The following is a 26,947-nucleotide window of genomic DNA, read 5'->3' on the forward strand; positions in this document are numbered from 1 at the left end:
GACATTACAGGAATATAGGAAGCTGCTGTATCATACACCCCAGAACAGCATAGACTGTTTACCGAAACTACTAACAGAGTAATAGCTAAGGTGTGAAATACATGTCTCACCATGAGGGGTGAATACAAAATAGTGGGAGGGTGTGGGGGGTTGCTGGTGATCTCTCTTACCTAGGGTGATAAAATATCTAGTTAAGGCTCTGACATGATCTACAAAAAACTTCTCTACATCAAATTTATTCAAAATATTTTATTACACTATTCTTTTACACAATGTTAGCAAGTAAAATGTGACAATTATAAGTCTGTATACAGTTTACTGTACTTTATGTTAACTGGTAAATTCTGATAATTATAATCATAATGTGAAGTAAAGTCTGACAATCAAACAATTAATATAGTATACATTACATCATATTAATTAGTGAAGCATGATAAATATAATCATGCTAAACATAGAAGTATAACAATTCTAAGCTTTTAAATAGTTGAATGTAAATCATGTAAATTAGAGAAACCTACCAATTATATAATTCAGATATCCAGGGTAGAAGAAATCTCATTTGTATTCTCCCTTTACAGTTTCAAGGAGTTTCCAACTTCCTAGAAATTTAGTTTACTATCTTGAACATATCCTCTTGAATTATTTCTGAAATACCTTGCTTTACTTTCATATTTTACTTTTAAACATCCTTCTGTACAATATATCAAGATATATTGGGGATTTAAACCATACTTGTAAATGTGAATCATAGAAATGAGAGGGATGTATTTTTAATCTACTTATTGGATACAGCTAAACCAAAATTATCTCTTTCTTTTGAATACCTATTAGAAATATCATTTAGAGCACTTTCCAGCCTGGATGGTATGGAATGCATTAACCTCTTTTTAAAGTCTTGGCCTATGAAGACATAGAGAATGGGATTAATGCAGCTGTTGAAGTAAGCCAGTGAGACAGAAACATTTTTGACTGCATTATCTATATCCCGAGATTCATCAGTCAGTGGTATTAGTGGCCAAGTGTAGTACGGAAACCAACAGATAAAGAAACATGTCACGACTGCAGTGATAATCCTGTACGGTCGCTGAGACTTATTCTGGATTTTAACTTTTTTAAGTTTGAAAAACATTAGACAATAACACACTAGAATAATAGTGAAAGGGATCACAAACATGGTAACACACCTGGTGATTTTCATATTTCTCTTGTGAGAGGAATACTTATAAAAGTTAGATTTTCCCACACACTCTGAAATATCATGAAACACATGGTTAAAAATCACATGAGGAACACTTAAGATCAGACTCAATCCCCAAATTATTACTGAAATTCTGCAGACACTTTTTGGGGTTCTATGAATTTTAGACCAAAATGGCCACATTATAGATATACAGCGATCAATACTCATGGCAGTTAAAAAATTTACACTAACACACATGGTTATATACAGTATACCTGTACTGACATGACATAAATATAAGGCAAAATTTCCATGTAAATACAAAGCCCAGTCTGCAATTTTCAAAGGGAGAATTACACAGCAGATGAAATCAGCTATGGCCAGGTTGAGGAACCATACAGCATTGACTGTCTTCATCCTGAATCCAGCAATCCAGATAACTAAGCTGTTCCCGGGAATTCCCAAAATAAAAGTGATACTGTAGAAAATTAATGACTGTACTTGATTTAATGTAAACAATTTGTTTTCTTTAGTGATAGATATATATTGAGTCTGATTACAGCATGTCCCATATTCTGAAAGATTATAGTTCATAGTGGATATCCTGAAAGCAGATTGGGGAACAAAGAGTTATAGAATTATTTATTCAGTATATTCGGAGTTTAACTTAAAGTGAAAATGTACCATGTAAAGAAAATAATTCAGAAATTATATAATTCCATCACTTACATATTCTCCAATTACCACAGTTACATATATGGTTAACACCACAGTGTAAAAACACACATCAATCGGATAATTAAATCACCCTTAATTCAGCGGGTACTGGTAAGTCCATTCATATGTATGGATGAATGTCCACAAGGTTCCCTTTGAGAGAAGATTCCAGACCTCTATTGGGTTTTATGGATCATGTGCAAGCACTAAAAGCACTTTATTAATAAAGTTGAGTTTTGGATCCTTTATCAAAAGGTTTCAAATAAAGTTTTAAAATTCAGGATAAAAGCATGTGACTGTATGGAAGACCGTGCGTGGAACTCACTATGGAAGTTCCGGGTTCTGTGGAATACATCCAGGTACCAGGTATCATGTGACTGTATGAAGGATCGTACGTGGAACACATTATGGAACATCCGGGTGCGGTGGAGCGCATCTAACTTCCGGCTTCCGGTTGAGCCGGAGACAGCATGGCAAGTGACAACAGCTGAAAGCTAGGATTATACAAGGTATATAAAGCCCCACTTGGATGAGCCTAATTACACTTCTGACGAAGGACAAACGTGTCGAAACGCGTTAAGTGTGGCTCACTTCTTCTTTGACCCTGAGCAGTGCCTGCATCGCCTCCCGTCTTTGGTGGACCTGATTATCTGGATTTCAGGCTCACCTTTCCCTTGTGTGAACTGGGACATGGGATGTTTTCCATCTGTCATTTGCTGATGCTGCCTGCCTATGGAATGTTGTTATGTGCCTATTTACCACTTCATGATTGTAAGTGCAACTTGTAATTAAAGGTGTTCATTTTTAAAAAGGAATCTACACTATATTTTTATTTCTCATGTGTCTTTGCATGCCTGGTGTGAGAATCTAAGGGCTGGCAAGGCATCATTTTATTACAGTTATCCCCTACATAGAGGTCTGGAATCTTCTCTCAAAGGGAACCTTGTGGACTTTCATCCATACATATGAATGGACTTACCAGTACCCGCTGAATTAAGGGTGATTTAATTATCCAATTGATGTGTGTTTTTACACTGTGGTGTTCCATGTTTTGAGTATTTCCTTGGGTGTATACTCATTTGTACCACTCCAGCTGCACTTTAATTTTTATTGCGCACTCTCTTAAACTATTTCTCTTTGAATCACTTACATGTTGCAACATTTTTTACACAATATTTTACATATACAGTACTTCCAAATTTTAAACATTAACATTCTTCAAATTACATGTTGCAGATATTCCTAAGAAATGGGCCAGAGACACAAGATTTTTTTCAAACTTTTACCCAGAAAATGACATTGTAGAGTTTGCAAAGCTCATAATCAAAATGAAAAGCAAATGAATCCCAAAATGATTAATGACATACATTGAATCAATGGTCACTACAATATACTGAAGTTCTTAGTGTGTTCCTAAAAAATATGTTGGGGTTACATTATTACCCAGCTGTATTCTGCTAATCTGTTGCTGACTCCTATCATTGCTTAAAAAAGTGTTAAATTGTGTCTAAGTAGGTAGTGTTGAGGTAAAACCACAGCCAGACTGGTCATCTTGCACTTTTGGAAATGCCAGAAGGGCCGACGGACTGATGGGCCAGTCTGGCCTCCTGAAGGCCTGGTTTAACAGTTATTTTTGGCTGGCATGCTGAAACTGAGGCCAATTCCCACCAGACTAGCGGCACACCCCCATGTTGCATGGTCACTCTCCTAAGATGTGTGGCCCTTTTCCATGTGCTGAGCACACAAAGAATTTGGAGGTTGATTTTTGGCCCCTGTCTGTCCCTGGAAAATACATTCAATTTAATGTGTTGGAAAAAAATTTAATAAAAATGCTATGCAAAGTACTATGAGATCACAGATAAATTCAGCTCATTGCTGGTACTAAAAAAATATACTGTACTACTGTACAAACCTGTATATGTAATAGAAACTATAAAACAAATGTATGCCAGCATAATGGAAAGTTTTGAAAATATTTTTGAGCATCTATACTGTATCTGACGCACACAGAAAATATTTCTTACTTTTTATGATTTTATTATTTAACATTTTCTATAAGTGCCTGCATAATCATTAAATTGAATCTATAAAAAATGTGTGCCAGCAAATTCCCCTATCCATAAAGCACAGTCATAATTCAATACTATTAATTCATACAATCTTTTATTGATGCCAAATACTCTAAAATCCAATATTTTAAACCATAGTTAATACATGTATAGTTTATAATCCATTTAATAATTCCTAATACTTGTATACAAGACTCACAAACTTAAATATCTAAAAATTACTCCAAAAATTACTAAAAAGTAAAAAATAGTTCCAAAAATGTTTATAGACTTTCTATAGAGAATGTTATCTTTAGAGAGTCTCTCTTTTATATTCCAATTGTCAGCTGGTAGCCTTATATATCATACTTCTGTGTTCTTGGTATAAATGACCATACTCATACACCTCCCCAGTATGTGGAATAAATCTTAGTTTTCCTCCCAAATTTTGCCTGTGACAGGCTATACGTCAGTGCCCGCTAATAGGTAACTGTCCATATTCCCTTGCTGCAGGACTTAATATTAATGACAGTGCCTGGGGTCCAAGCGGTCACCGTAGTCTGGGCTGTTGTGTGAATCTCCTGTGTCAGCAGTGTCTTGTGAGCAACTTCGGCTTGACTGTCCCAGGTCCTAGTCATTGCTAAGTGACCAGGACATCACTGTACTTCTGGCTGGAAGCTTACTCCACTGGTTGCTAGGCAACCAGGATTCCGGGTGACCGTCGGGGGTTGTGGGTGTTAGGAGAGATGTACAGTGCTCCAGCTGCACATCATCACTCATCTAGGGGGGCTTGTCTGGGCTGGCTCCTATTTTCCTTATCTTGCAGTCAGCACAGTCTGACCTTGCTGGTTATAGCTCTTGCTTGCTGCATGAGCCCCTTGTCCTTTGTCCTGGTGCCTGTGTAGTCCTGTTGGTTCCAGTTCTGAATCCTTCTTTGCTGGTTCACCATCTTCCAACTAGTGTCCTGAGTAGCTGGCTTGCTACACCTCTGATTCATGTCCTGCATTGCTGGTTTGCCATCCTCTAGCTAGAAACCTGAGTGGCTGGTCTGCTGCATCTCTGGTTTTGTCCTGCATTTCTGGTTTGCCATCCTCTATATAGAATCCTGAGCAGGTAGCCTGCTTCACCTCTGATTCCTATCCTGCATTGCTGGGTTGACATCCTCCAGCAAGAATTCTGAGTAGCTGGCCTGTTACATTTTTGATCTATGTCCTGCATCACTGGTTCTAATACACCAGCTAGTGTGTTATTCATTCACATCATATCTGCCTCATCTCCTATCTCTGTTCTAGTATTGAGTGACCCAGCTTAGGGGGCCATGACCTGCCTGTCAGATGCAGCAAAGTTCATACCATCTTGCTGGGGTTTCTACTTTGGTACACTCAAGCCTTTTCACTTCAAGGACACCCAATATAGTAACATAGTAACATAGTCTGAGTGGCCCTTAGGGTCTTGTGAAGGGTCTTCTGTGTGTATCATAACACAGTGTCCATAATACGGGGAGCAGCAAGGGCAGTGTAAGAGACACACAACCCCTTTAGTTTCACAGGTCATCTTCCTAATTTTATATTTTCTATTGTTTTCTTTAATTTTACTTCCTTTATAAGTCTTGTACTTCTATTATTAGTTTTTGTACATGCAGGAAATCTTCCACATTTAAAGAATCCTTTATTTTCAGAGTCAGGCCATGTTCCTTTACCTTTCTTTTCTTTCAAATGGCTTTTGACTAAACTGTTCCTGCCTGTGGAGGATCTTCTATACACTACTTTTGGATGCTCTGGTAAGTATTCACGTAAACTTTCACCCTCAATAGGACATGCCAGTGCTTTTGTAGACTATTTTCCAACAGTTTACTTTACATCAAATGATTGGCTATGAACAGAGGATGGGTATGATCTTCCTTCCTAGTTTTATATAAATAAAACTCTCCCACAGTCCATTGTCTTTACTTTGACTTTTGTTTTTTCTAGCTCTTCCTTATTACAGTTCTTATCTCTTAGTTATTGTAAACATTTCTTTGACTGTGTTTTAAAATACTCTTGTTCTGAACAATTCCAATTAATACTGTGTAACTGGCCCCCTGGGGTGTCTCTTATCCATGCTTTAAGGTGATTACTAGTAGCATCTAGATAACTATTACAATCTGTGGTATTCATATATGTTTTTATTTCCAGTTTATTTCCTTTCATGAAGATGGTCAGTTCTAAAAACATCAGACTTTGGTTCCTGACCTTGCTTGCAAACTCCAAATTGCCCATTGCTTTTTTTTGTTCTCTTTATACTTCTCATTTGTCCAGATATTCTTGACCTCCCTTTGCACCAGAAATAGAATTTAATATGATGGGGCAAAACATGTCCCCATCACCATGCCCATTTCTTGCAGATAAAAATTATCTTTAAACCAAAAATAGTTTTGTTGTAAAATAAACTTAATCATCTCTGTGATATAAATTGATGTGTTTTATCCATAGGTTTGAATGATTCTCCAACTTTTTAATCATATTCTTACAACCTATTTTGTGGTTGATACATGTTTATAATGACTTGATATGACACATTGCCAAGCAGCAAGGGAATATGGATGGTTACCTATATTGTATTTTGTAGTGCTTTATCCATCTATTGCTGTATTATTCATCATTATAGTTTTAATCAGTGGTGCATGGGTCAACCAGCGGTGAAGCTGTGTATTGTATGCCATGGATATTGTCAAGTCTCACTGTGCCTTACAGCACCATGTCACACTATTCTCATGCCACAACTTAGAAGCCTCTATGGCATGATATGAGCAAAAATGTAGCAGGACCCTTCTTTAAATAATACTTTTCAACACAAAAAACAATATAATATGAAAATAACCAAAGTATATTTGAACCATTCAAGATTATGATTTCCCATTTTCTGTTAAGCAGGATGTGATTTGTCTCTAATTCCATGCATTATACTTGTTACATTTTTATATCTATATATTTCTGTATGCTTCTCCTGACTTAATTATAGTATTACATCTCTGTTTGTAAATTGTTAATGTTCTGGGATACTACTTTTGTTCCTTTAAATAATAAAAAAATTCTACTGTGACAAACTCTTGGTTTGCACTTTAATGCAAGTGCAGTCCTGATCATGCTTCTAATCTACACCTAGCAAATTATTCTCTTGGACCACCCAATTTCTCTCACCGGCCGATGTACAGCTGGGCCCCTTCAAACATTATTGCCTTGGCTATTAGGTTATATAGTGATAGAGGGGGTACAGATGAACTGGGGTATGGAGGAGAGGTTTCCTAACATTGGAGTAATATACTTACTGAAAATCAAGATCCTTTGTCCAAGTAAATAAGGTGTGATTTGAATCAGGAATCACACTGTTAACTTTCCTCCTACAAACATATAAATACATGTATAGTCAGCATTTTGAAAGTTGTAAATAAGAATAAAACTTTAAAGTACTTTACTTAAAATTTCTGTCAAAAATATAAGCACCATCATCCTCCTTAACTAAGGGATATAAAACATAAAACCCCAAACTATAAAGCAATCAATTGCTTTATAGTTTTAGAAATGCCATAATGTTGCCTGTCTAAATGTGTGTGTGTGTGTGTGTGTGTGTGTGTGTGTGTGTGTGTGTGTGTGTGTGTGTGTGTGTGTGTGTGTGTGTGTAAAGTGGGAATATAGCATATACTGGGTTACACCTCCAATGAAAATCATTTTTAGTTTGTATAAATATTTTTACCCTGGGCCACCCTTATGTTATGGGCTTGGCAGATGCTTGACAAACTAAAAGTGGGCCAAGGTTTGCCAACAGGTTCAACCACTTCTTTCACCCAATTAAATTTTTCCATTTTCCTCTTAAATTAGTATCTGGTTTTTACTAATTTATTGCTCAAATTAATCATGGGTATATGAGAACATTGGGACTGTTTATTAAGCTGTGTAAAGTGAATTTCCTATGTGGAATAAGAAAAACATGCTCCATTAATTGTATAGAACTAGCACCAATTTTTACCAACTTCTGTCTGATGCAGAACTCATACAGAATTCAATACAAGTCTAGCAGAGTGAAAATGGTTGTTTGACCAATCACAAGCAAGATCCACATACATATATTATAGTGCTTGACACAGAAGCAGAACATGCCAATAATGTATGGCACCACTTTTTCTGACTACTTCCATTAGCGATGGCTATGGATGGTACAGAATGAATCTCCCCCATGGATAAGAGAATGGAGGGGGCTAAACTCCAACAGTGCAGTAGTGTGAGTGTGACCAAGAGTCTGGCTCTGTACAATGCACCTTTCCCCTGCACTAACAGCTTACTGTATGTGTCTTTGAGCTACAGTATAGGTATAGAACTACAGTATACCCATTTATCTATATCTTTGGTTTATACTATTTGTATAGAAGGGATTTAATTTAAAGTTTTGACATGTTAGGCTTGAAAAGTGCTACTGGCTTTATAAAATATTGATCTCTACCTCATTATGGTTAATTATTTTAGAAATTCCTTATTTTTTTATTTTTTATTGGATAAAAGCTCTATAAACATTATATGTTTAATAAATTACAATTAGCAAAATATCTATGAGCTGGCCTGTGCAAAACATGCAATAAATCTGACAATAGCATATATTTGTTCAATGATATAGAATTTCAGTAAGGAATTTATATGGAATACCAGGCCCACCGAGAGCTGAGGCGGGCCCGGGTAAAAGGGGTGTGGCCTCATTGCGGGAGGCATGACAATGCCACCTTTCAAGGAAAAAAAAAGTTGTGCAGCACTGTGAAGACACACTGTGCGCTGGCGAGGGGGCGCTCTGAGCTCCCTCAGCCCAGCGCATAATCAGAGGGGGCCCGATCAGCTTTCTCACTCCCCCTACAGCTATTGGAGACTGCTGTGGCTGCTTCATAGCAGCCATGAGCAGTCTCCCAGTGCAGCCCAGCACACAGCAGCATGTGCTGGGCTGCTGTGATGAAAGAGAGGGGGGGAGTGGTACCGGACCCGGGCCCCTCCTGCAAGCCCAGAACCCTTCTTGGCACTCCTGTGTAATACTCAAAAATAACAAGTTGCTCAAATCAATTTATTAGTCCACTACAGGTGTTTTCAAGGGATGGGCTGGTCTAGACAATAAAAAACATGGGATTCCCCCAGTGCACCATAATGAACCAGTAAATGAGATTTACATCCTACATGATAGTAGAAATGCAGAATCTCAGTTTTCATAAACTTTCTAACATATGCTTAAGCCACCAGCCACTTCACTGAGGGATTTATTAGTATACTGTAGATACACATCTGAGATGTAATATTATAAAGAGGTCTATTTCCCATTTGGATATACTATGTGAGACATGCAGTGCTTACCCCAAAGTGGATCACCTTCTCAGGGATGATTTGACTCAAATCTATTTCCAGATGTTTTGCACAGACACCTCTATAAGAAATTTGATGTGACAAAAAATATCTGAGGGAAAATATAAGTAAACATGAAAGAGATGCAGGAACACAAGTGACAATAGAAACTGTGAAGTGATTATGTTATAAAAGAGCACTTAAATGCATCTAAAATTATTTTCACACCAATAAAAATCCTTAAAGCTTATGGGGACTAGGCGCCTCTGACCACCTGCCATTACATTCAACTTTCCATATGGCCGCTTCAAAATTATCACTTCAATCTATGTATTTTTTTTGCTTACTGAGTTCCACTGGCTCTCTATTGAACACTGTTGCACATTATGGGAAGTTAGATCAACAACACTACTCCTAGTAGAGTTAAAAGTAGTGTTGAAGGGTCTGAATAAATTCCTCTATAAAAATGAGTGGATGTTGTCTGCTACCATTCCCCAGTGGACAGAAAATTATTTCCCAGCATGACCATGGGCAGTAACTTTAATGTCTAACTCTTCTCTAGTCAATAAAAATGCAAGTTTTGTTTTTCTGCTTATTTTACCAATGACTTTCTGTTGTTTTTTTATTTTTTTATTAATAGAACTGACTCTCTATAGAGACATGACATGCATTCCTTTTATTTTTAATAACAAAACACTTCTTAACTTCTCTGCACTTCCCTCCTTGACATTTTATGTCACATTATCTACTATATATATCTGTCCTCGTACCCTGTGGCCCAGGACCCACCAAATATTCAATTTTGTGTGCCAGGCTCCATGCTACTTGGCCATATTGAGCATCTTTTTGCTGAAAATGTTCATCTTATTTGTAAGACTGAGTCTGTGTCAAACGGATTCCAATACGGGCATTCATGGATTTTCTTCCTACCATACTATAGCCTTCAAATTAAGCATGACATCTGAAGCATGGAGTTAGAACCGGAGCTGAATTTTAATACCATCTTTAATCTCTTTCCAGGTAAACTAATGCCATCTTCCATATCTGATGCCTTTCACTTAAAGAATAGTCTGTATTGAAAGTTTATTTTCCAACTGTGAGGCTGCATCTTCCCCCACCATTAGTTAGCTTGTTGAACAAACTGCTCAAACATTCCCTCCCACTGTACCAGCTGACCTAGCCTCTCCTGCAAAAGGGTCTCATCTTAAAGCCTGCACACACAGGCTTGGCCTGCCACTATAGCCTGCATCTTAAGCATGACATCTGAAACATGGAGTTAGAACCGGAGTTCGAACTGGATTTAGACTTTGGACTACTTTCTAACCAAAATTTAAACCATTTCACAAACACACAGGATTGCTGCCACTCCATCTTCATTTACACTCCCCTGAGACTGGAATCGGGTGCCATCTCATGCTGCAGCCAAATCGAACTCCACAAACTGCTGGATGCAACAAGACCACACACTCGAGCGAAGGAGACTCTGTGGCTTTTTGCAGATCACTCTATAATTTTTTAATTTATTCTTTTTTCTTTTTTCTCCACCTGGACTTCCACTACTTGCACACCCTGCCAGATGTAACCTACATAGTGCGCCCCAGATGGGTGCCTCGGAGTGTTCATTCTTCGGCAGGATGAACAAACACGTGGATCTATTATATCAGTGCATTTCATATTTCAAATGTTTCAGTCACCCGTATATCTCATGCCCAAACTGCAGCACTGCTTGCTGTATTTACTATTCCCTGTTTTGTAAAATGTATGGTATACTGGTGTGCTATACATCCACTGAAGTGCATCCTCCATGGGTAGGATGTACTTCATGTAGATCTATTCACAAAGGGTATATCAGTTTTCCCATATATTCCTTGGGTCCTTGTATAGTTTATCACCCACAGTGCAACGTTCGTAGTGCACCCACCATGGTTGCTTCACCTGGTACACTTGTGGATAGGATGAAAAATACATGGACCTGACTATTATGTTGGGACCCTACTCCTAGCATCTGGATGCTGCAACCACCCATTTTATGTCATCTCTTCTAGGCATAACCTATTCCACCCAGGGTAATCCTACGTAATGTGCCCAAGACGGCTGCTTCACGCACGTGCCCGCTATTCCCCATATTCAATTCTAAAGTAGGTGAAATCGGGAACAGGTGAAACTTTGATCGGCAGAGAAATATGGGAATTTTCGGGAAATAATTGTAGGACCTCCCTAAAGATGTCCAGACCTGAGGGATCACTATGGGTACCCCCATTTTTGCCTGCAGAAGAAAGTTGGGTTTTTAAATAGCCGCTGCAGGTGTTTTTCCCCGACTTTGAAGAAGTGATGCAGAAGAGCACTTAGCTTTTTTTTTCATTTTTAAAAGTGGTCCCATCAAATTTGGGGTACATGAAAATGGATACTTGCATATTTTTAAGTCCCTAAACTAATTTTTTAAAAATTCTGCAAAAATTAACTTGCCGCTAATAGCCAATTCTAGAAAATACCTGCCACATACTTGCAGAACACCCCTGAACCTATTTCGCTATTTTTAAACACTGTTCACCTTTTTTTTTTTACCCCAAAATTTTTAAGGGTATTTTTAATTGTTGTTGACACAGTTTATTCTAAGGGGACATAATGAAGGCTGCAGGCTATTTTTTTTTTACCCTACACCCCTAAATCCCAATTCTGCACTTTTTCTCACCTGCTAAAGGCAGGCGAATAATTATCCCCGTTTTTTTACATTTTCTTTTTGCATTGGCTAAAAGTCAATGTAATTGAATACTGGGATATTTGAAATAGGAGAACATGACGTCATCGGTGATAAATGATCCAGTTCCGACATTCCGACATTTCGCCTCAAATTGAATATGGGCATAAGATGCCAAATTTAAAGAAAGTTTTGGTACGCTACCAATCATAGTGTTCTGTGTGTGTTTACACTACAAATATGTAAAGTGCTCTTAGTCCTATTGGGAGAAAAGCTCTATGTAAATAAGGGAATTATATTGTTAATGTGTGTCAAAAATCATTCTTTTCTTTTTTGAAAACTATTAATTTTCAGAAGATATTATTGGTTTGTTTATAACACAGATGAACAATAGTTTTTGGATTTCACAGTACTTTCCATAAAGTACTGTAATTGCAAAAAGGCTGCATTTTTTTTACTATAAAAGGATTGTAGGAATGAAAGAGTCTCCCACTATCACAGACATTATTTAAATGTTGTTGTTGATTAGTGGGTACAGGTGCCATCACAATATGTGCACACATCCAACCTCTCCACAGAGGTTATTTTTAACCCTTATACTGCAAAGCAAGTGTGACTCTATGCAGTTATGGAGAACATGTTTAAATCCAGAATGCCCAATCTCTCCTAGTGTAAATGGTTAATACACAGTATATGGTATATCAGTGATTCTATGGAGGTATTAGTAATTAGGGCCACATATATTAACTAGGACCTTATGGGTCAAACATCATTTTAATAAACCTGTCATACAATAGAATCTATAAAATATTTAGTTGTTGAGGACATTAAAAGTCTCGGAGTGCAACTCAGACCCTTAATGGCTCCTTGCATTTTTAACCACTTTGCAACCAAGCGATGCCCCATTTTGGACCATATTTTGTCTTATCTTATAGTTCATTTAATATACAATAAGAAACAACTGATACAGAAATGACAAATTATTAGAATTACTGTACCTGCTTCTCAATATTACCTACAACAAAATCTGGGCATATTGATGACTGTGGCTCAATTTGCTGAGTTAATTTACTTTCATAGGACAGACAAAGAAAGAAGAATTATCCAATAGTGGGGCACAAGGTAACCACACAAATAAATACACATTTTAACCTCTAGTTCATATACATTAAAATTGTAAGTATGTCATCTCTTATATCAGGATAAAAAAATAGAAGTTGATGAATCAAGAAAAAGAAGATTTAGATGATATAGAGAAATGTAATCAATAGTTTTCCAACTTTGCTAAATTGCTATTTTTCTTTTCATTCATGAAGCGCTTTCTAAAATGTTCATATATTTTTTTTAATCATGTTTACATTATCCTTATTCTCTTAAATACAAGAAATAAAGATTATATTTGTGATTTCCATCTTAAAAAGCAATTGTATAGCTAAAATTTTTCTTTGTCTACAGATGAGAATGCCATAATTTTCAGAGGTAGCACCCTATGATATTCAGAATATTAATAATCAATGGTAATAACATATATAATATTTACACAGATGGAAAACCAATTATAGGAGCAAACATACGTACAAATGCAAAAAGTGCAATGTATGTATTAACATTAATTTTTCTTCAAGATTTGATCAGTGATTGCAAAACATTCTATTGTGTATAGAAGATTTATACATACAGTATTTTAAATTGTATTACATTTTTTGCGATGCTTGCAACAAAAGTATAATTAATTTAATAGCTTAATACATTAAATAGGAATTTAAAACTTGTGTATATAGTTTTTATCCACAACTGATAACTGTACTTTGTTGTTCAGGTTGAACCATTTTTTTTTATAAAATGATGCAGATGGCTGTCATATAGTACAATATATTCATGCTATTTTACTCCATTACTCAATGTAATTTACATCACATGCATACAATATTACAATATGAATAGTGCATACTTACAGTATTATTCACTTTTGATCATTTCCTTTTTTATCTTTCTTCATTTTTATTTCAGTAAATATGAGAGCTTGAGAGCATTGCAAAAAGTTAAAATAAAAACTAATAGAGAGAAGTGTATTTAATTAAGATTCGATATAAATACTAAGTAGTTGCTGGCTAATACATTTTCAAAAGTAGCAAAAATAATAATAATAATAATAATAATAATAATAATAATAATAATAATAATAATACAGATACTACCAGTATTATAAGGCTGTTGAGAGCATCTGTTCTCTTAATAATTCCCAATTGTATTGTTGCTTTAATGTTTGTTATCCGGCTTTATATAAGCATCCTCTCCCAGGATTCATACTATCTATTTAATTGTTGAACATGGATACATTAGTCATATAGACCAGATAGAGGAATACATAGGTTTAACTCACTCCAGTCTTAATGTTGTTTGCTTTCAGGTAATAAAAAGTGATAAATTATTAATATTGGACCAATTTGTCCTAATGTAAAGATGAAATAAAATAAAACATATGTCTTTAAAAACTGACTGCAAAAAAATATTATTGTAATTAGTATTAGAGATGTGTGCCGACCCCCAAATTTTGGTTTTTGGTTTTGGATCTGTATCTCCTTCATGTTTTGGATCTGGATTTGGTTTGCCAAAACTGCCCTTGAGTATTTTGGTTTTGAATCTGTGGTTCTTCTAAAAAAATATAAAAACTGCTCAAATCACATAACTTGTTTCGGTTTTTGTTCCTACATTACTATTAACCTCAATAACATTTATTTCCAAGCCACCTCATAGCTCACAATATTGATTTGATCCTTGATAGGCCAAAAGGTTGCACTGAGCTTGCTTGCTGACTAAGCTAAGTGACAGCAGTGGGCATCACAAACATGTGGCAGTTCAGCTTCCAACATGGCACATCTAGGAAACAGAGTGACATTGCAGTTGCAGACAGTATTGCAGTTTTATAAACTATACAACCCCATAGAAAGAAAGCAAGAATGCTTTCATTAATCAATAACTGGATCAGAGGCTCAAGGGAGATGGACTCTGTTTACGGAGTAGTTGAAAGCAGGGAAAGGAAGGAATAATTGATTAGTTTATACATTTATTTAATTTTTTTAATCTGAAGAAGTTCTTATTTTCCTGAAGGACATCTTTGATCTGGAGAAGGTTCGCTATTCGAGCATAGATAGTTTGTCATAAGATATTATGCAGTGTCTGCACCATCACACAGAGATGCTTGGGACGTATATGGAAGCAGGATCACTGAAGCCAACTTGTGTCCAATCCTATGTGAACCAACCACCTAAAACCTGATCACCTAAGTGACATCTGCAGAGCATCTGTCACTAACACACAGTGAGGGCAGCCATTTTGTGCCACTTCCTTAAGGAATATTGATTCAGCTCATATACGCTGTATTTGTTTTACATCTATAGCAATGTAGCGAATTTGCTTGTGGAGCTGCTAAATAGTACACACTGTAAAACAGACATTTACTTTGTGCTCATGGAGTGTCAGGTTGTGGCCTAGCATCAGCCATTACTTACCTCAGTGCTGGCTTCCACTGATCTCTAGAGCGGTCAAACACCAGGTGCGGTGGCGAGTGGCGCTTTGAAAATTATACCTGCGATCCACTAGGACATCCATATGCTTGCTCCATTAAGTGGTTTCTGTGGTTGCTGTCATGGATGCAGCCATGGTAGTCTGACTAACCCTTTACCCAAAGGTAGCATTGGTTGCTGTCAGCTAATAGTGTCCTACAATGGACAGCTACCTTAGGGTATATATACCGAGCTCTGGACAACAGGAAGTTGCCTGCATGACATTGTTACTTTTAGTGTTAATTTGCTATTGCAGTGCTCCAGGTTCCAAGCTCGTTCCTTCTAAAAACTTGTTCCTAGTGTTTCCATGGTGTGTGTACTCAGAAAATCTTCTGAGTACATTCCATTAAGGGTCATCTTCTGTGCTATCTCTGCGATGTATGTATACTTGGTACACTATTCAAGTACCATGTCGTGATACCAGTCTTCTGTGTCAGTGCTGCATCTAAAGCCACATGGCATGTACGAAGTACATTATTCAAGTACCATCTCCTATTTCATTCTCCAGTGACAGCTCTGCATCTGGAGCTATTAGAGTGTATACAGTACAAAATCCAAGTACCACCTCCTGTGCCAGCATTGCTACTGAAACCATTTGTGTGTTCACTGTACACCATTTCAGGACAATTTTTCAATATCTTTCTCCTGTTCTTGTCCTGTGGTAGTGTTCTTCCATTTTTTCCCACTTGTGCCAGATACCTGACCAAAGGGCAATGACCTGCCTACTGGGTGCAGCTTAAGCCCAAATCCTGCTTGGAGGAGGTCACTGGTGAACACCTCCCAGTAGGTTAAACTCTGCACCTTTGGTCAGGTTTCACCAACATCTGGTACTGGTGGATGAGGAAGACACTAAACCAGGCCCCTCGCCTCCTGTTCCTTCTTCAACCTGGGTCCACATCTCCCAATTTTATGGCAGAGAATCACCTTAGCCTGAGCATGACAGGGATGTTGTTGGGAATAAGGGGACCAAGACTTGTTGTTTACATTAGAGGAAAGCAGCCTGTAGCTCTCTGGCTGAACTACAACTTGCAGCATTCATGCTGTTTGCCAGACATGCTGGAAGTTGTTTGTCAGCAATGGGTGGAGTGCCTCAGGTAACAAATTTATATACAGTATATATGTATGTAACCAATATACACATTTAACTTTTGTATTAAATGTATTTGCACTTTATTGCACACATCCTGGCAGGAAGATGTTGCTGCTCATATGTCTTGTCTCTTGCATGACATCCACCATCTACATTAACCAATTATTCTGCTTAGAGTCACCTACATATAAAGGAGACAGGTGTTTATTAAGCTGAACTATTATTATAACAGCCTGTCAATTCACCAGGGTCCTGGAACAAAAAGTTTGGGGGGGGGGCAGTTAAAAAAAAACTGGGTACATTTTAAAATCTACCATGTTTTGCCCACCCAATTAAGGTGGTGGTTCAGAATTTAAAAAATTGAAAGTGGCATTTTTGGGATTCATCAACTGCATGTACAGTAGAAGATTTCAGCAGCTGTGGCTGTGCAACTTCCATCATGGCACATCTAGGAGATAAGAGTGGTACTGCAGTGGCAGACAGTATGGCAGTTTAGGAAACTAAAATAAAGTTTGTCATCTACACAAAAAAGACAGCAATATTCCAAACTGCACATAATGCAAGGTAAAAAGATGCAAGATGGAATTGTCCTTGGGCCCTCCTGCTCAACCTTATGTTGTATATGATTAACAGGACATGTAAGGGACATGCATAGTTTAATAAAACAAACACTTAAGCAACAGGGATTGACACTTGTAGCTAAAGTGATTGATCTGTTTGGGCCCCCACAAAACAAGCTACCAGTGGGCAGCTGACATACACAAACTGGCTCTACGGAGGCAAGAAGTTCTTGCCATCATCATCCAATTCCTCACTCTCATCAGTGTGTACATTATCTGCACACAATATTAATTTGTCACTTCTGGAATCCACTAATACAGGTGCCTCTGTATTGTTTGGACGTAATTGGCGGGAAAAGGTTTTCCTTTAATTGGAAATTCTTTTTGATGAATTTTATCTTTTCCTCATTTTGAGGAAGAAGCCTCCTATTCCAATCATTAACAAGGTACCCAGCTGTGTTGAAAGCTCTTTCAGAGTACACACTAGAGCAGGCTTTGCCAACCTGTGGCTCTCCAGCTGTTGTGAGACAAAGTTCCAGCAAACCTCCCCACAGATAAGATGGAAAAGCATGCTGGGACTTCTAGTTTCACAACAGCTGGCCAGGCCTGCACTAGAGGGTGGGTAGCTCAACTAGAGCAAAGCCAGTTTGCCCACCAGCCTCCAAATAGCCTTTTTTCTGCAAGTAGTCAAACAGACAGTCTGACATGCCTATTTGGATGCTACCATTAAAATAAATCTCCACCATTCTTTGAATGGTGACCATTTCAGATGGAGCCAGGCCTGCACTAGAGGGTGGGTAGCTCAACTAGAGCAAAGCCAGTTTGTCCACCAGCCTCCAAATAGCCTTTTTTCTGCAAGTAGTCAAACAGACAGTCTGACATGCCTATTTGGATGCTACCATTAAAATAAATCTCCACCATTCTTTGAATGGTGACCATTTCAGATGGAGTCATGATAGACGTATCATTAAATGTAGGCAATTCTTTTAGACCCAACCAAATGTCAAAATGTTGTGTTGACTTATCTGTATCACCAGTGGGTCTTTTGGGAAAGTTTTTTACTGGCAGCCACATTTGCTGGAGAAACTGATGGAGGAGTCACTGCTGCATTACGTGCCGCTTGAGCTGACAATTTGCTCACAAAGAGCTCTTTGCATTTCTTCAGATCTGTGTCCATTGGGAAGAAAGACATGACCTAAACCAAGTATCAAGCATGGTTGCCAAAATTTATTGATCCAATTTGAAGATCCTGACAACCCTTGAATCCTGGCAAAGCAAATAAAGGATTTGATCTACAAGTCCATCATACTTAGCAGAATTGCTTAGTTTCAGTTCATCTTTCAGTTTCTTAAGCTCTAATTAGGGAAATTACATGACTGGCAGTGTCTGAACTCACTTCATAGGTGACTACTTCAAAGAGTTTCAGCACCTTTCACAACATAGAAAGTATTCTCCATTGTGCTTGAGTAAGGTACCTATGTCATAGGTCATTGTGTAGCTTTGGATGGCTTTTTGCTGTTCCTCCATTGACTGCAGCATATAAAGGGTGGAGTTAGACCTTGTTAATAACTATTGCTTAAGCTGGTGGCAGGCAAATTAAACAGTTCTGTCAGGCAGTTGTGTTGAAAGGGGGGGCATGCACTATTTGCCTAGGCCTGGGCTTGCTGGAGGGGCCCGGCAGGGACTCAGGTCCAATGTCGCTCCTCCCTGTCAGCTGAGCAGCTCAGCACATGCTGCTGTGTGCTGGTCTCCAAAGGAAGACTGCCTGTGGGGGGGTAGTGATCATCCTGATCATGCCCCCACTGGATATGCACTAGGCTGAGGGGGTTCACAGCACTCCCCCCAAATACCAGCATGGCAACAGTATTTTTTCCATTTTTTTCTTAAGGTGGCATGGCCACATCTTTCACGATTAGACCATGCCCCCTTCACCTTGGCCCAGTGAGGCTCTTGCAGCCCTGTTTGCAGGTGCTACAATCTTCTACCAGCACCTGCTAAATAGCAAAAATGTCCCAATATTTATGGGCCACAGAGAGCATCTCCTGCACGACCTTGTCATTTAAAAAAAAAATTGCAACACCAAGTTGATTCTGTGAGCAAAACATGGGATGTGTTGGAATTCACCCAGCTGTAATGCTCTCATAATATTGGTGTCGTTACCAGATATGACAAATACAAGCCATTTTGCAATGACTTCCCTGAGTTTCTCTAAATGGTTGTCAGCGGTATGCCTCTTAGTGAAACTGGTGATACACAGATAAGCCTGCCTCTAAATGAGCTACTGTTTCTTAGATGCTGTTGTTGGTGCTGCTGAAGGCAATATATCCACCCAGTGGGCTGATACAATCATGTAATCTTTAGTTTGCCCTGTTCCACTTGTCCAGATATCTGTGGTCAAATGTACAGTGGGTACAATGGCATTTTGGAGGACACTAAGTTTTTTTTAATGTCCCTGTGCAGGCTGGGAATTGCTTTTCTAGTGAAGTGGAATCTATCTGAGATTTGGTAGCGGGGACACAGGACCTCAATTAACTGTCTAAAGCACTGCAATAATGGCAGATATTGGATGCACATCTAATACCAGCATAGATGTTATGGCATCAGTGATCACTGTGTAACTAGGTGACTGCTGTCATACTTGAATTGAATTAGGTATTATGGCCTGAATTTTATCACAAACAAAATAATTTTTTCACACAAAAAGTGTGCACTGACTGCGACACACATGCAACACTCTACGTAGTGGCCTTTTATCTACTGACCACTACTGACTGTGATATCTCACATAGACAGTGGGCCTGATTCAGCAAGGAATGCAAAGGAGAGAACGCATGCACCTGTCCACTGCAAAAATATGCTAATCAATGCATGCACATGGAGACAGCAGGACAAGATGCAGACCCCCCAGCCCTATATTAAGCCGCCCATCTCCCTTTACTCAAACCCTGATCAGTACAGAAGATAGCATAAACATCAGTAACATTGAAAACCATTGACCTCATTTGCATAATAGTGACTGACCAGACCTCGCACAGGATCTTGGCAACTTCCTGTGTGCATGGAGTCTCATCACTGCATCCATCGCCACACTGGCTTAATTATGGACACTCCTATAATGGCATCCCAACACACAGGCACGCCTGTGTTCTCCCGATCACCCCCCATCACCACCCACAAATGGCACTTCCTGTCAATCAGTATCGGAAGTGGTTTGCGTACATGCTGCGTGTAGTCTGCATTCTTACCCGATCACACTGTCTAGTTTGCACATGCGCAGTGCGATGCATACGCATGCGCAGTATAAAAACATTGGCCAAGTGCATGCATTCTCTCCTTTGCATTGCTTGCTGAATCAGGCCTAGTATCATGGTCTAAATGTTATCATAATCAAAAAAAAATTTTCTTACCAAAATATACGAGTCCACCGACTGTGACACCCCGCATAGTGGCCTTTGATCTACTGACCAATACTGACTGAGATATCTCACATGAACAGTATCACAGCCTGAATTTTATCACAAACATAATAAGCAAATATATTTTTTTTTAAATAAAATGTGCCCACCGACTGCGACATACTGTGCAGTGGTCCATGACCTACTGACTGATATATTGTATTACAGCCTGAAGTTTCATCACCGAATAAAAAAATAGTTTTTAAGTTACATATACAACAATATTAAAGATTATTCCAGTATATTAAATTATGTCCATGCACTATTTAAAAAACAAACAAGCAATGATTTACTAACTGCTTATCCACAAAACTAGCTTGGCCAGAATTACTTAGGGGACTGTTACTGACACTCAGAGCCGTAACTAGACTTTTTGGTGCCCTGTGCCAGAAAGAGCACTGGCGCCCCCCTCATTTTTCAAAGGGACATGCACCCAAAAAAGGGCCATGGCTTCATGGGGTAGGGCCAGGGAAGAGATAGGAGAGGACAGGAGATGCTGGGGATGAAATAAGAGGAAGCTACAAGCAAGAATGATAATAAACAGAAATTTGACAGGCCCAAACAGTGCCCCCTAACCTTTGGTGCCCTGTGGGATGGCACTGGCCGCACTACCCTAGCTACGGCCCTGCTGATACTCAATGTGGCACTGCCCATCAAGGACAGTGGGCCTCATTCAGAGGTGGTCGTTAGATGCAAGCAGTCACTATGAATCAGGGCGGCCGCTTGCAACCTGAATGGCCGCCTCCTTGTCGATTGTTAAGCTGTGGGTTAACACCCACAGCTCTAGTGACCGACATGGCTTACGACCAGACCCTAGGGTAGGGTCTGGGCACTCATAAGCCCCAGGGAGCTTCCTGCTCTGTTCGAGCAGGAAGTTCCCCACTGACATCTGACTGGAACGCCTCCGTTTGGCCGGGCACGCCCCCGGCCCGCCCAGCAAATTGGGTGAGCTGTCACTCAACAGCGACAGCACGCCCCATCTGCGACGAGACCCCTAACAATGGCGCACCCGTCGTTAGCCAACTCCGTCGTGCACATGCGCTGTGGGGCAACATCAAGTTGGTTGTGAGCGCTCAGCCAGCGCTGACCCAGGATATTCCTGAGTCAGCGCCATTCACGCTGGAGCCATGTCAGCAGTGACCGGGCTATTCTGGTAACGAAGTGGATGCTTGGAGATGATGTCATCTCCAAGTGCCACTGAAGCTGACCAATCGGCAGGCATGCGGAGTTCACACTGCAGGGTTTTACAGGTTGTTCTCGCGTTAAGCCCCGCATATTACCTGGATTGGATTGCCGGGTCACATGACCCGGGAATCCAACCCTGTTCCCTTTTACACCCAGAAGCAACCCAGATTAACCCTGCAATAACTTGGGTTTTAGATCTGGTGTAAAAGGGGTATTAGATTGTCATTGGACTAAGCTGATACCACTTTCAGACAGAAATCCTGGCTTCTACCTGGCATTTGTGTCCTGGTCATTTGCTGAATAACATGGGCATTTCTTCTGTGTGAAAGGGTCAACCTGGGTTGAAATTCCCTGGTGTCCGACCCTGGTAAATGCCTGGGTCGAAATCCTAGGAATTTCAACCCGAGTTGACCCTTTCACACAGAAAAAAACCTGTGTTGATCTGCAATTTACCAGGTAAAAGTAATTTACCCAGTAATTCCATTTTCTATCTGAAAGAGGTATAAGCTAACTAACTAATACCCCTTTTACACCAAAATCTCGAGACTGACCATGGAATTTGAACACTGGTCAATCCCGGGTCGAACTCGGCTTCAGACCCCGTTTACACTGCAAATCGACCCGGGTTATTCCCAGGTTTGCCCCGTTTTCACTGAACCCGGGTAATCCCTGCTTTTCACTATAGATTTCATTAAAAATTGACTTTTTTAAGGGCTGACAAAGATGAGGTCACAAAAGGCAACAAAAGAGAGGGGTGGGGACTGCTTACAACATTTCAGCAATGATGGCAGACGGAGCACTTGTGGGTATTCCCGATTTCGTCACTGTTTTCAGCCTTCTGCTGATTTCAGCAACAGAGAATTGGATGCAGCTTCTTATGATGTGGCACCTTGTGCAGGGTTCGAGGAGTAGAGCGCAATTCTTGGCTGAGAGGGCCAGATTTCGACGTCAATATTTGCGCAGGAGGAGAGCACTGATATCAGCCATCATCACCACCATGATGAGATTGACCATGATGAGAAATAGAAGAATTTGGGCCAGAGACCGCCACCATAGAGAAGCTTTCATGCTGACTATAGAAGCTTTCCAAGTGGAGCAGTGGCTGGAACACTTTCGGATGTCGCGTGCCACCTTTTATTATATATTGGAATTACTGGCACCAGCACTGATGATGCAGACCACCAACTATCGAAAGCCCATCACCCCAATCAGGAGATTAGCCATTGCCCTCTGGTGGTATGCTACCCCCGGAGAGTACCGCACACTCTCCTGTCTATTTGGTGTTGGGATTGGCACAGTCTGCAAGATCATTTACCAGGTGACGCGGGCATTAGTGGATATCCTGTACCAGTGCTTTATCTCCTTGCCAGAAGGACAGCACCTAGATGAAACCATCCAAGGCTTCCTCAGGCGTGGGTATCCGCAGTGTGCTGGTGCCATAGACGGGACCCACATTCCCATCATCGCCCCCCATGAAAACCCTGTGGATTATTATAATCGGAAAGGGTGGCATTCCATTATTCTTCAAGCTGTTGTGAACCACCGATACTGGTAAGTAAATTTGTACTAATTATTCTTTCATATCTACTTTTATTTTATGTTTTTTGTTGGTAGAATACTAATTTTTTTTTTTTTTTTTTAGTTTCACAGATGTTTTCATAGGGTGGCCTGTACGGGCACATGACGCCAGAGTACTAGCCAACTCGGAGTTGTACAACATTGCAGAGGAAAAGTTGGATGGCTTTTCCCTAGAGAGGTAAGAATATATGGTTCTTTTTTCTCTTTATATCCACTATACTTATGTGCTTTAGCAAAATATTAAGTGTGAAATGGTGCGGAATGCATGATATTCCAAAGTATTTGCCAACACATATATTGTCCTGTAAAATACATTAAATTTTGGAAGCCTACTTGACCACCATGTGAATACATCTATGCCACTTCTCATTATCGTGACCATATTATTTTTTAACAGAAATCGGTGACCGTAGATAGCATGGAGGTCCCGGTCCACATCTTTGGCGATGCAGCATATCCTTTGAAGCATTGGCTAATGAAGGGTTATACACAACATGTACAGTTGTCCCCGGAAAAGGTCACCTACACTCACAGCCTTAGCTCTGCCAGGATGGCTGTGGAAAATGCTTTTGGACGTTTAAAAGGACATTGGCGCTGTCTCATGAAGATGAATGATGTGGACCTAAAAATCATGCCCCATGTAGTAGCAGCCTGCTGCATACTTCATAACATTTGTGAAATTCAAAAAGACCACTTCCTTCCCATGTGGAATGTGCAGGACACTGAGGTGGGGGGCATTACAAGTGATGCAGTATGCTACGTGGGGGAGCATGAGGACAGCGCCGAGCTCATCCGGGTCACCATTGCAACAAACATTCCCTTATTGGTTTAAAATAAAAAGGCAAAATTTCATATTCCAAACATGTTTTTGGTTTATTTGGTTGTAAAGTTTTTCTTTTTTTACCTTAACCATGTGCATATATTGTGTTTTTTAATAGAACAGTTTTAACACAATCTCAGATTGTTGCAAAAGTATAAAAACAGTATAAAACATATGTCAAGCATCGTATGCCCAGTATAAAAGAAAAGTGCCTTATAGATCCCTGCGGTCAAAACAATACACTATAAAAGTTATAAAAAAATGAAAAGTGCCTTCACACAATAAACATTATAATTTTAGCCACACAATATAAAAAACAAAACTAAAATAGAGCATGTTCCGGTTGGTACAACAATAAAATATTTAAAATGGCCATGTTTACGGCAATTGCCTATACACTGTATACTGTGGTGACTCTTGGTTTGCTTGTGTTGTGTTAGGGTTAGTGCTAGGGTTGTAATAATTGGGCCCCATATTGCACTGCCCAAATCTGTGTTCTGGGTACACTGGGGCCTGTGGTAAAGGGTGTTTTTGGTTGGGAAAACTACGAGCAAATGTGCGCTCTCAAAAAGGCATCTGTCTGTCCTGCATATCCATTAATTGTCTCATAAATGACTGCTGCATTTGCCTTTCGGACTCTAGAAACTGATCCAATCTAGCATCCTCCTGCCTCTGAATGTCGGCATCCAATTCACGGAGATGCTCCACGATCACAGAAGTCATCACTCTAGCCGCTTGCTCCGACCTGTTGAGCTTCTTCTTTTTGGGCGGCACTTTATAGACTGCAAAGGGGAGAAACAAAAAAAAAATATATAATATGCACTGAGCTGACATAAAGATAGCATTGGTGTTTGCGTACATGTGCTTGTGGCCTTCTATCTACCTGCACGCTAGCAGCACTCTGCAACAGTTACCATTTGGATTTAAGTGAATGTAGTGTGTGTGTGTGTGTGTGTGTGTGTGTGTGTGTGTGTGTGTGTGTGTAATGTGGGTGTTTTTATTTTTTTAAATACTTATTAGCGCGAAGCGGAGGGGTCTTTTTAGGGAGCGCAGTCTCTGAGCTTGTCTCAACTACCTCATCTATGGTGGAAGCGATACTGTCAGCATTCACAGATGAATCCATCCCACTACCTTCTCCAGGCTCATCGGTCAGTAGGAGCAGTGATGTTGGTCTACATTGTGAGGACGGCAGGATAACCTGTGTAGCTGGTACCTCTTGACTATCCTCCTGCTGGCTGGAGCAGGATGGCGCAATTGAGTAGGACAGTGCTATGGGGTTTGAAAGCGCTGTATTTCCAAAAGCGCTGTAGCACAATTGGTAATGCACCCATTCCTTGCGGCCTGCACCACTTTTGTTGCCGCTATGATTGTGCACTTTAGTGAACTGCTTACGCAAGGCCTTCAATTTATTTACCACTTGCTGCTGCATGCGTTTTATCCCTCGGGACTCCAGCATCTGGGCTGTATTGTGGTACACTACTGCATCTTTAACTGTGCCAGTCATCTGGTGTTTAATTTCTTCCTCCACCCTGATGAGCAGTAGCTCTCAGATATCGGCATCGGTCCAGTTTGTGGCAGCACACATGCTGCTGTAGTAACAGGGTGTGGCTCAGGCTGCTGTTATGGCTGTGTATCAGCCTGCGTTTGGAGCTGCTGGTCAGGCTGTGGTGCAGGCTACAGTTCTGACTGTGGCAGCATGGGTATCAGCCTGCGTTTTGTGGGAGTTGGTCAGGCTGTGGTGCAGGTGGTTAGGCAGGTAAGTAATGGCTGTGTGTGTGTCTCTCTGCAGGGCCCTGACAAATGACATCATCTGCCAGCGCCCCAGAAGCTCCAATCAGCTAATAGCAGAATGTAGCCGGGTCAAATAATCTGGGTAGCACCCGTTCACACTGCCGCATTACACGGGAACAACCCGTTTTCAACCCTGCTCTCAACCCGAGTAAGATTCCCGGGTAAATCAACCCGGGATATTTTTCTGGAAGCCGTTCACACAGAGCATCGACCCGGATCGACCCGGCAATAACCCAGGTTATTCGGTTGGTGTAGAAGGGGTATAAGTTATCCTAGCCTAGCTTACCCTCCTTCCCCTCCCCCAGTCCTCTGAAAAATTATGCTGAATCACTGCTTATTCAGCTTGGATCACAGTTGCTAATACTGTATATACACAATCGACCGATTGTTGCTTTCAGCGCATGTGTATGGATCGCAGTGCATTCGTGTGAACTAGCTATTGCAACCGGGACTGCAATCACAGAGGCTATGTCGACCCATTGCAGAGTGATTGACAGGAAGTGCCATTTGTGGGTGGTTATGGGGGGGTGGTCGGAGAAACGCAGGTGTGCCATTGCATTCGCACGCCTTTTCAAGGGTATGCACAAATTATCCACTGCAATGCCCTGTGCTGCCTGAGGCCTGATAGCATGCACTGAAATTAGCAATTTCCGAGTAAGGTCAGACCTTGTGCAAGTGTGCGTGAGGCTGCGATGGTACTCGATTGTACCAATGTTTTCATAGCCTTGCTAAGTATTACAGATGTGTGTAAGTTAAAGTGGGTATCCTTGTGTACTGCTGCAGTGGCATTTCGATCGCAATGATTTAGCATACTATCACATTTGTACTGTGTGTGTTATCGCAGCTATGATCGCAATAGCGATCCAAGCTGAATCAGGTCCTTATAAAGAATCCAAAATTTGCGA

At 40.0% G+C, this 26,947-nt stretch overlaps 1 protein-coding gene and 1 pseudogene across 1 annotated transcript; both read right to left on the reverse strand.

The window, feature by feature from the left end:
* Positions 1 to 778: 778 nt before the first annotated feature.
* LOC148525451 (chemerin-like receptor 1) lies at positions 779 to 1,672 on the reverse strand. The gene is made up of 2 exons (XM_088470937.1): positions 1,295 to 1,672; positions 779 to 1,249 (listed from the first exon to the last, which is right to left on the reverse strand). The coding sequence occupies exons 1-2, from the start codon at positions 1,598 to 1,600 to the stop codon at positions 779 to 781; spliced, it is 777 nt and encodes a 258-aa protein (XP_088327063.1). The 5' UTR covers positions 1,601 to 1,672.
* Positions 1,673 to 17,509: 15,837 nt separating this feature from the next.
* LOC148525452 (uncharacterized) lies at positions 17,510 to 25,836 on the reverse strand (annotated as a pseudogene).
* Positions 25,837 to 26,947: the final 1,111 nt, after the last annotated feature.

This window comes from Taudactylus pleione, unplaced genomic scaffold (assembly GCF_031769625.1).
Source record: "Taudactylus pleione unplaced genomic scaffold, aTauple2 ptg000108l, whole genome shotgun sequence".
In the NCBI taxonomy this organism is placed as follows: domain Eukaryota; kingdom Metazoa; phylum Chordata; class Amphibia; order Anura; family Myobatrachidae; genus Taudactylus; species Taudactylus pleione.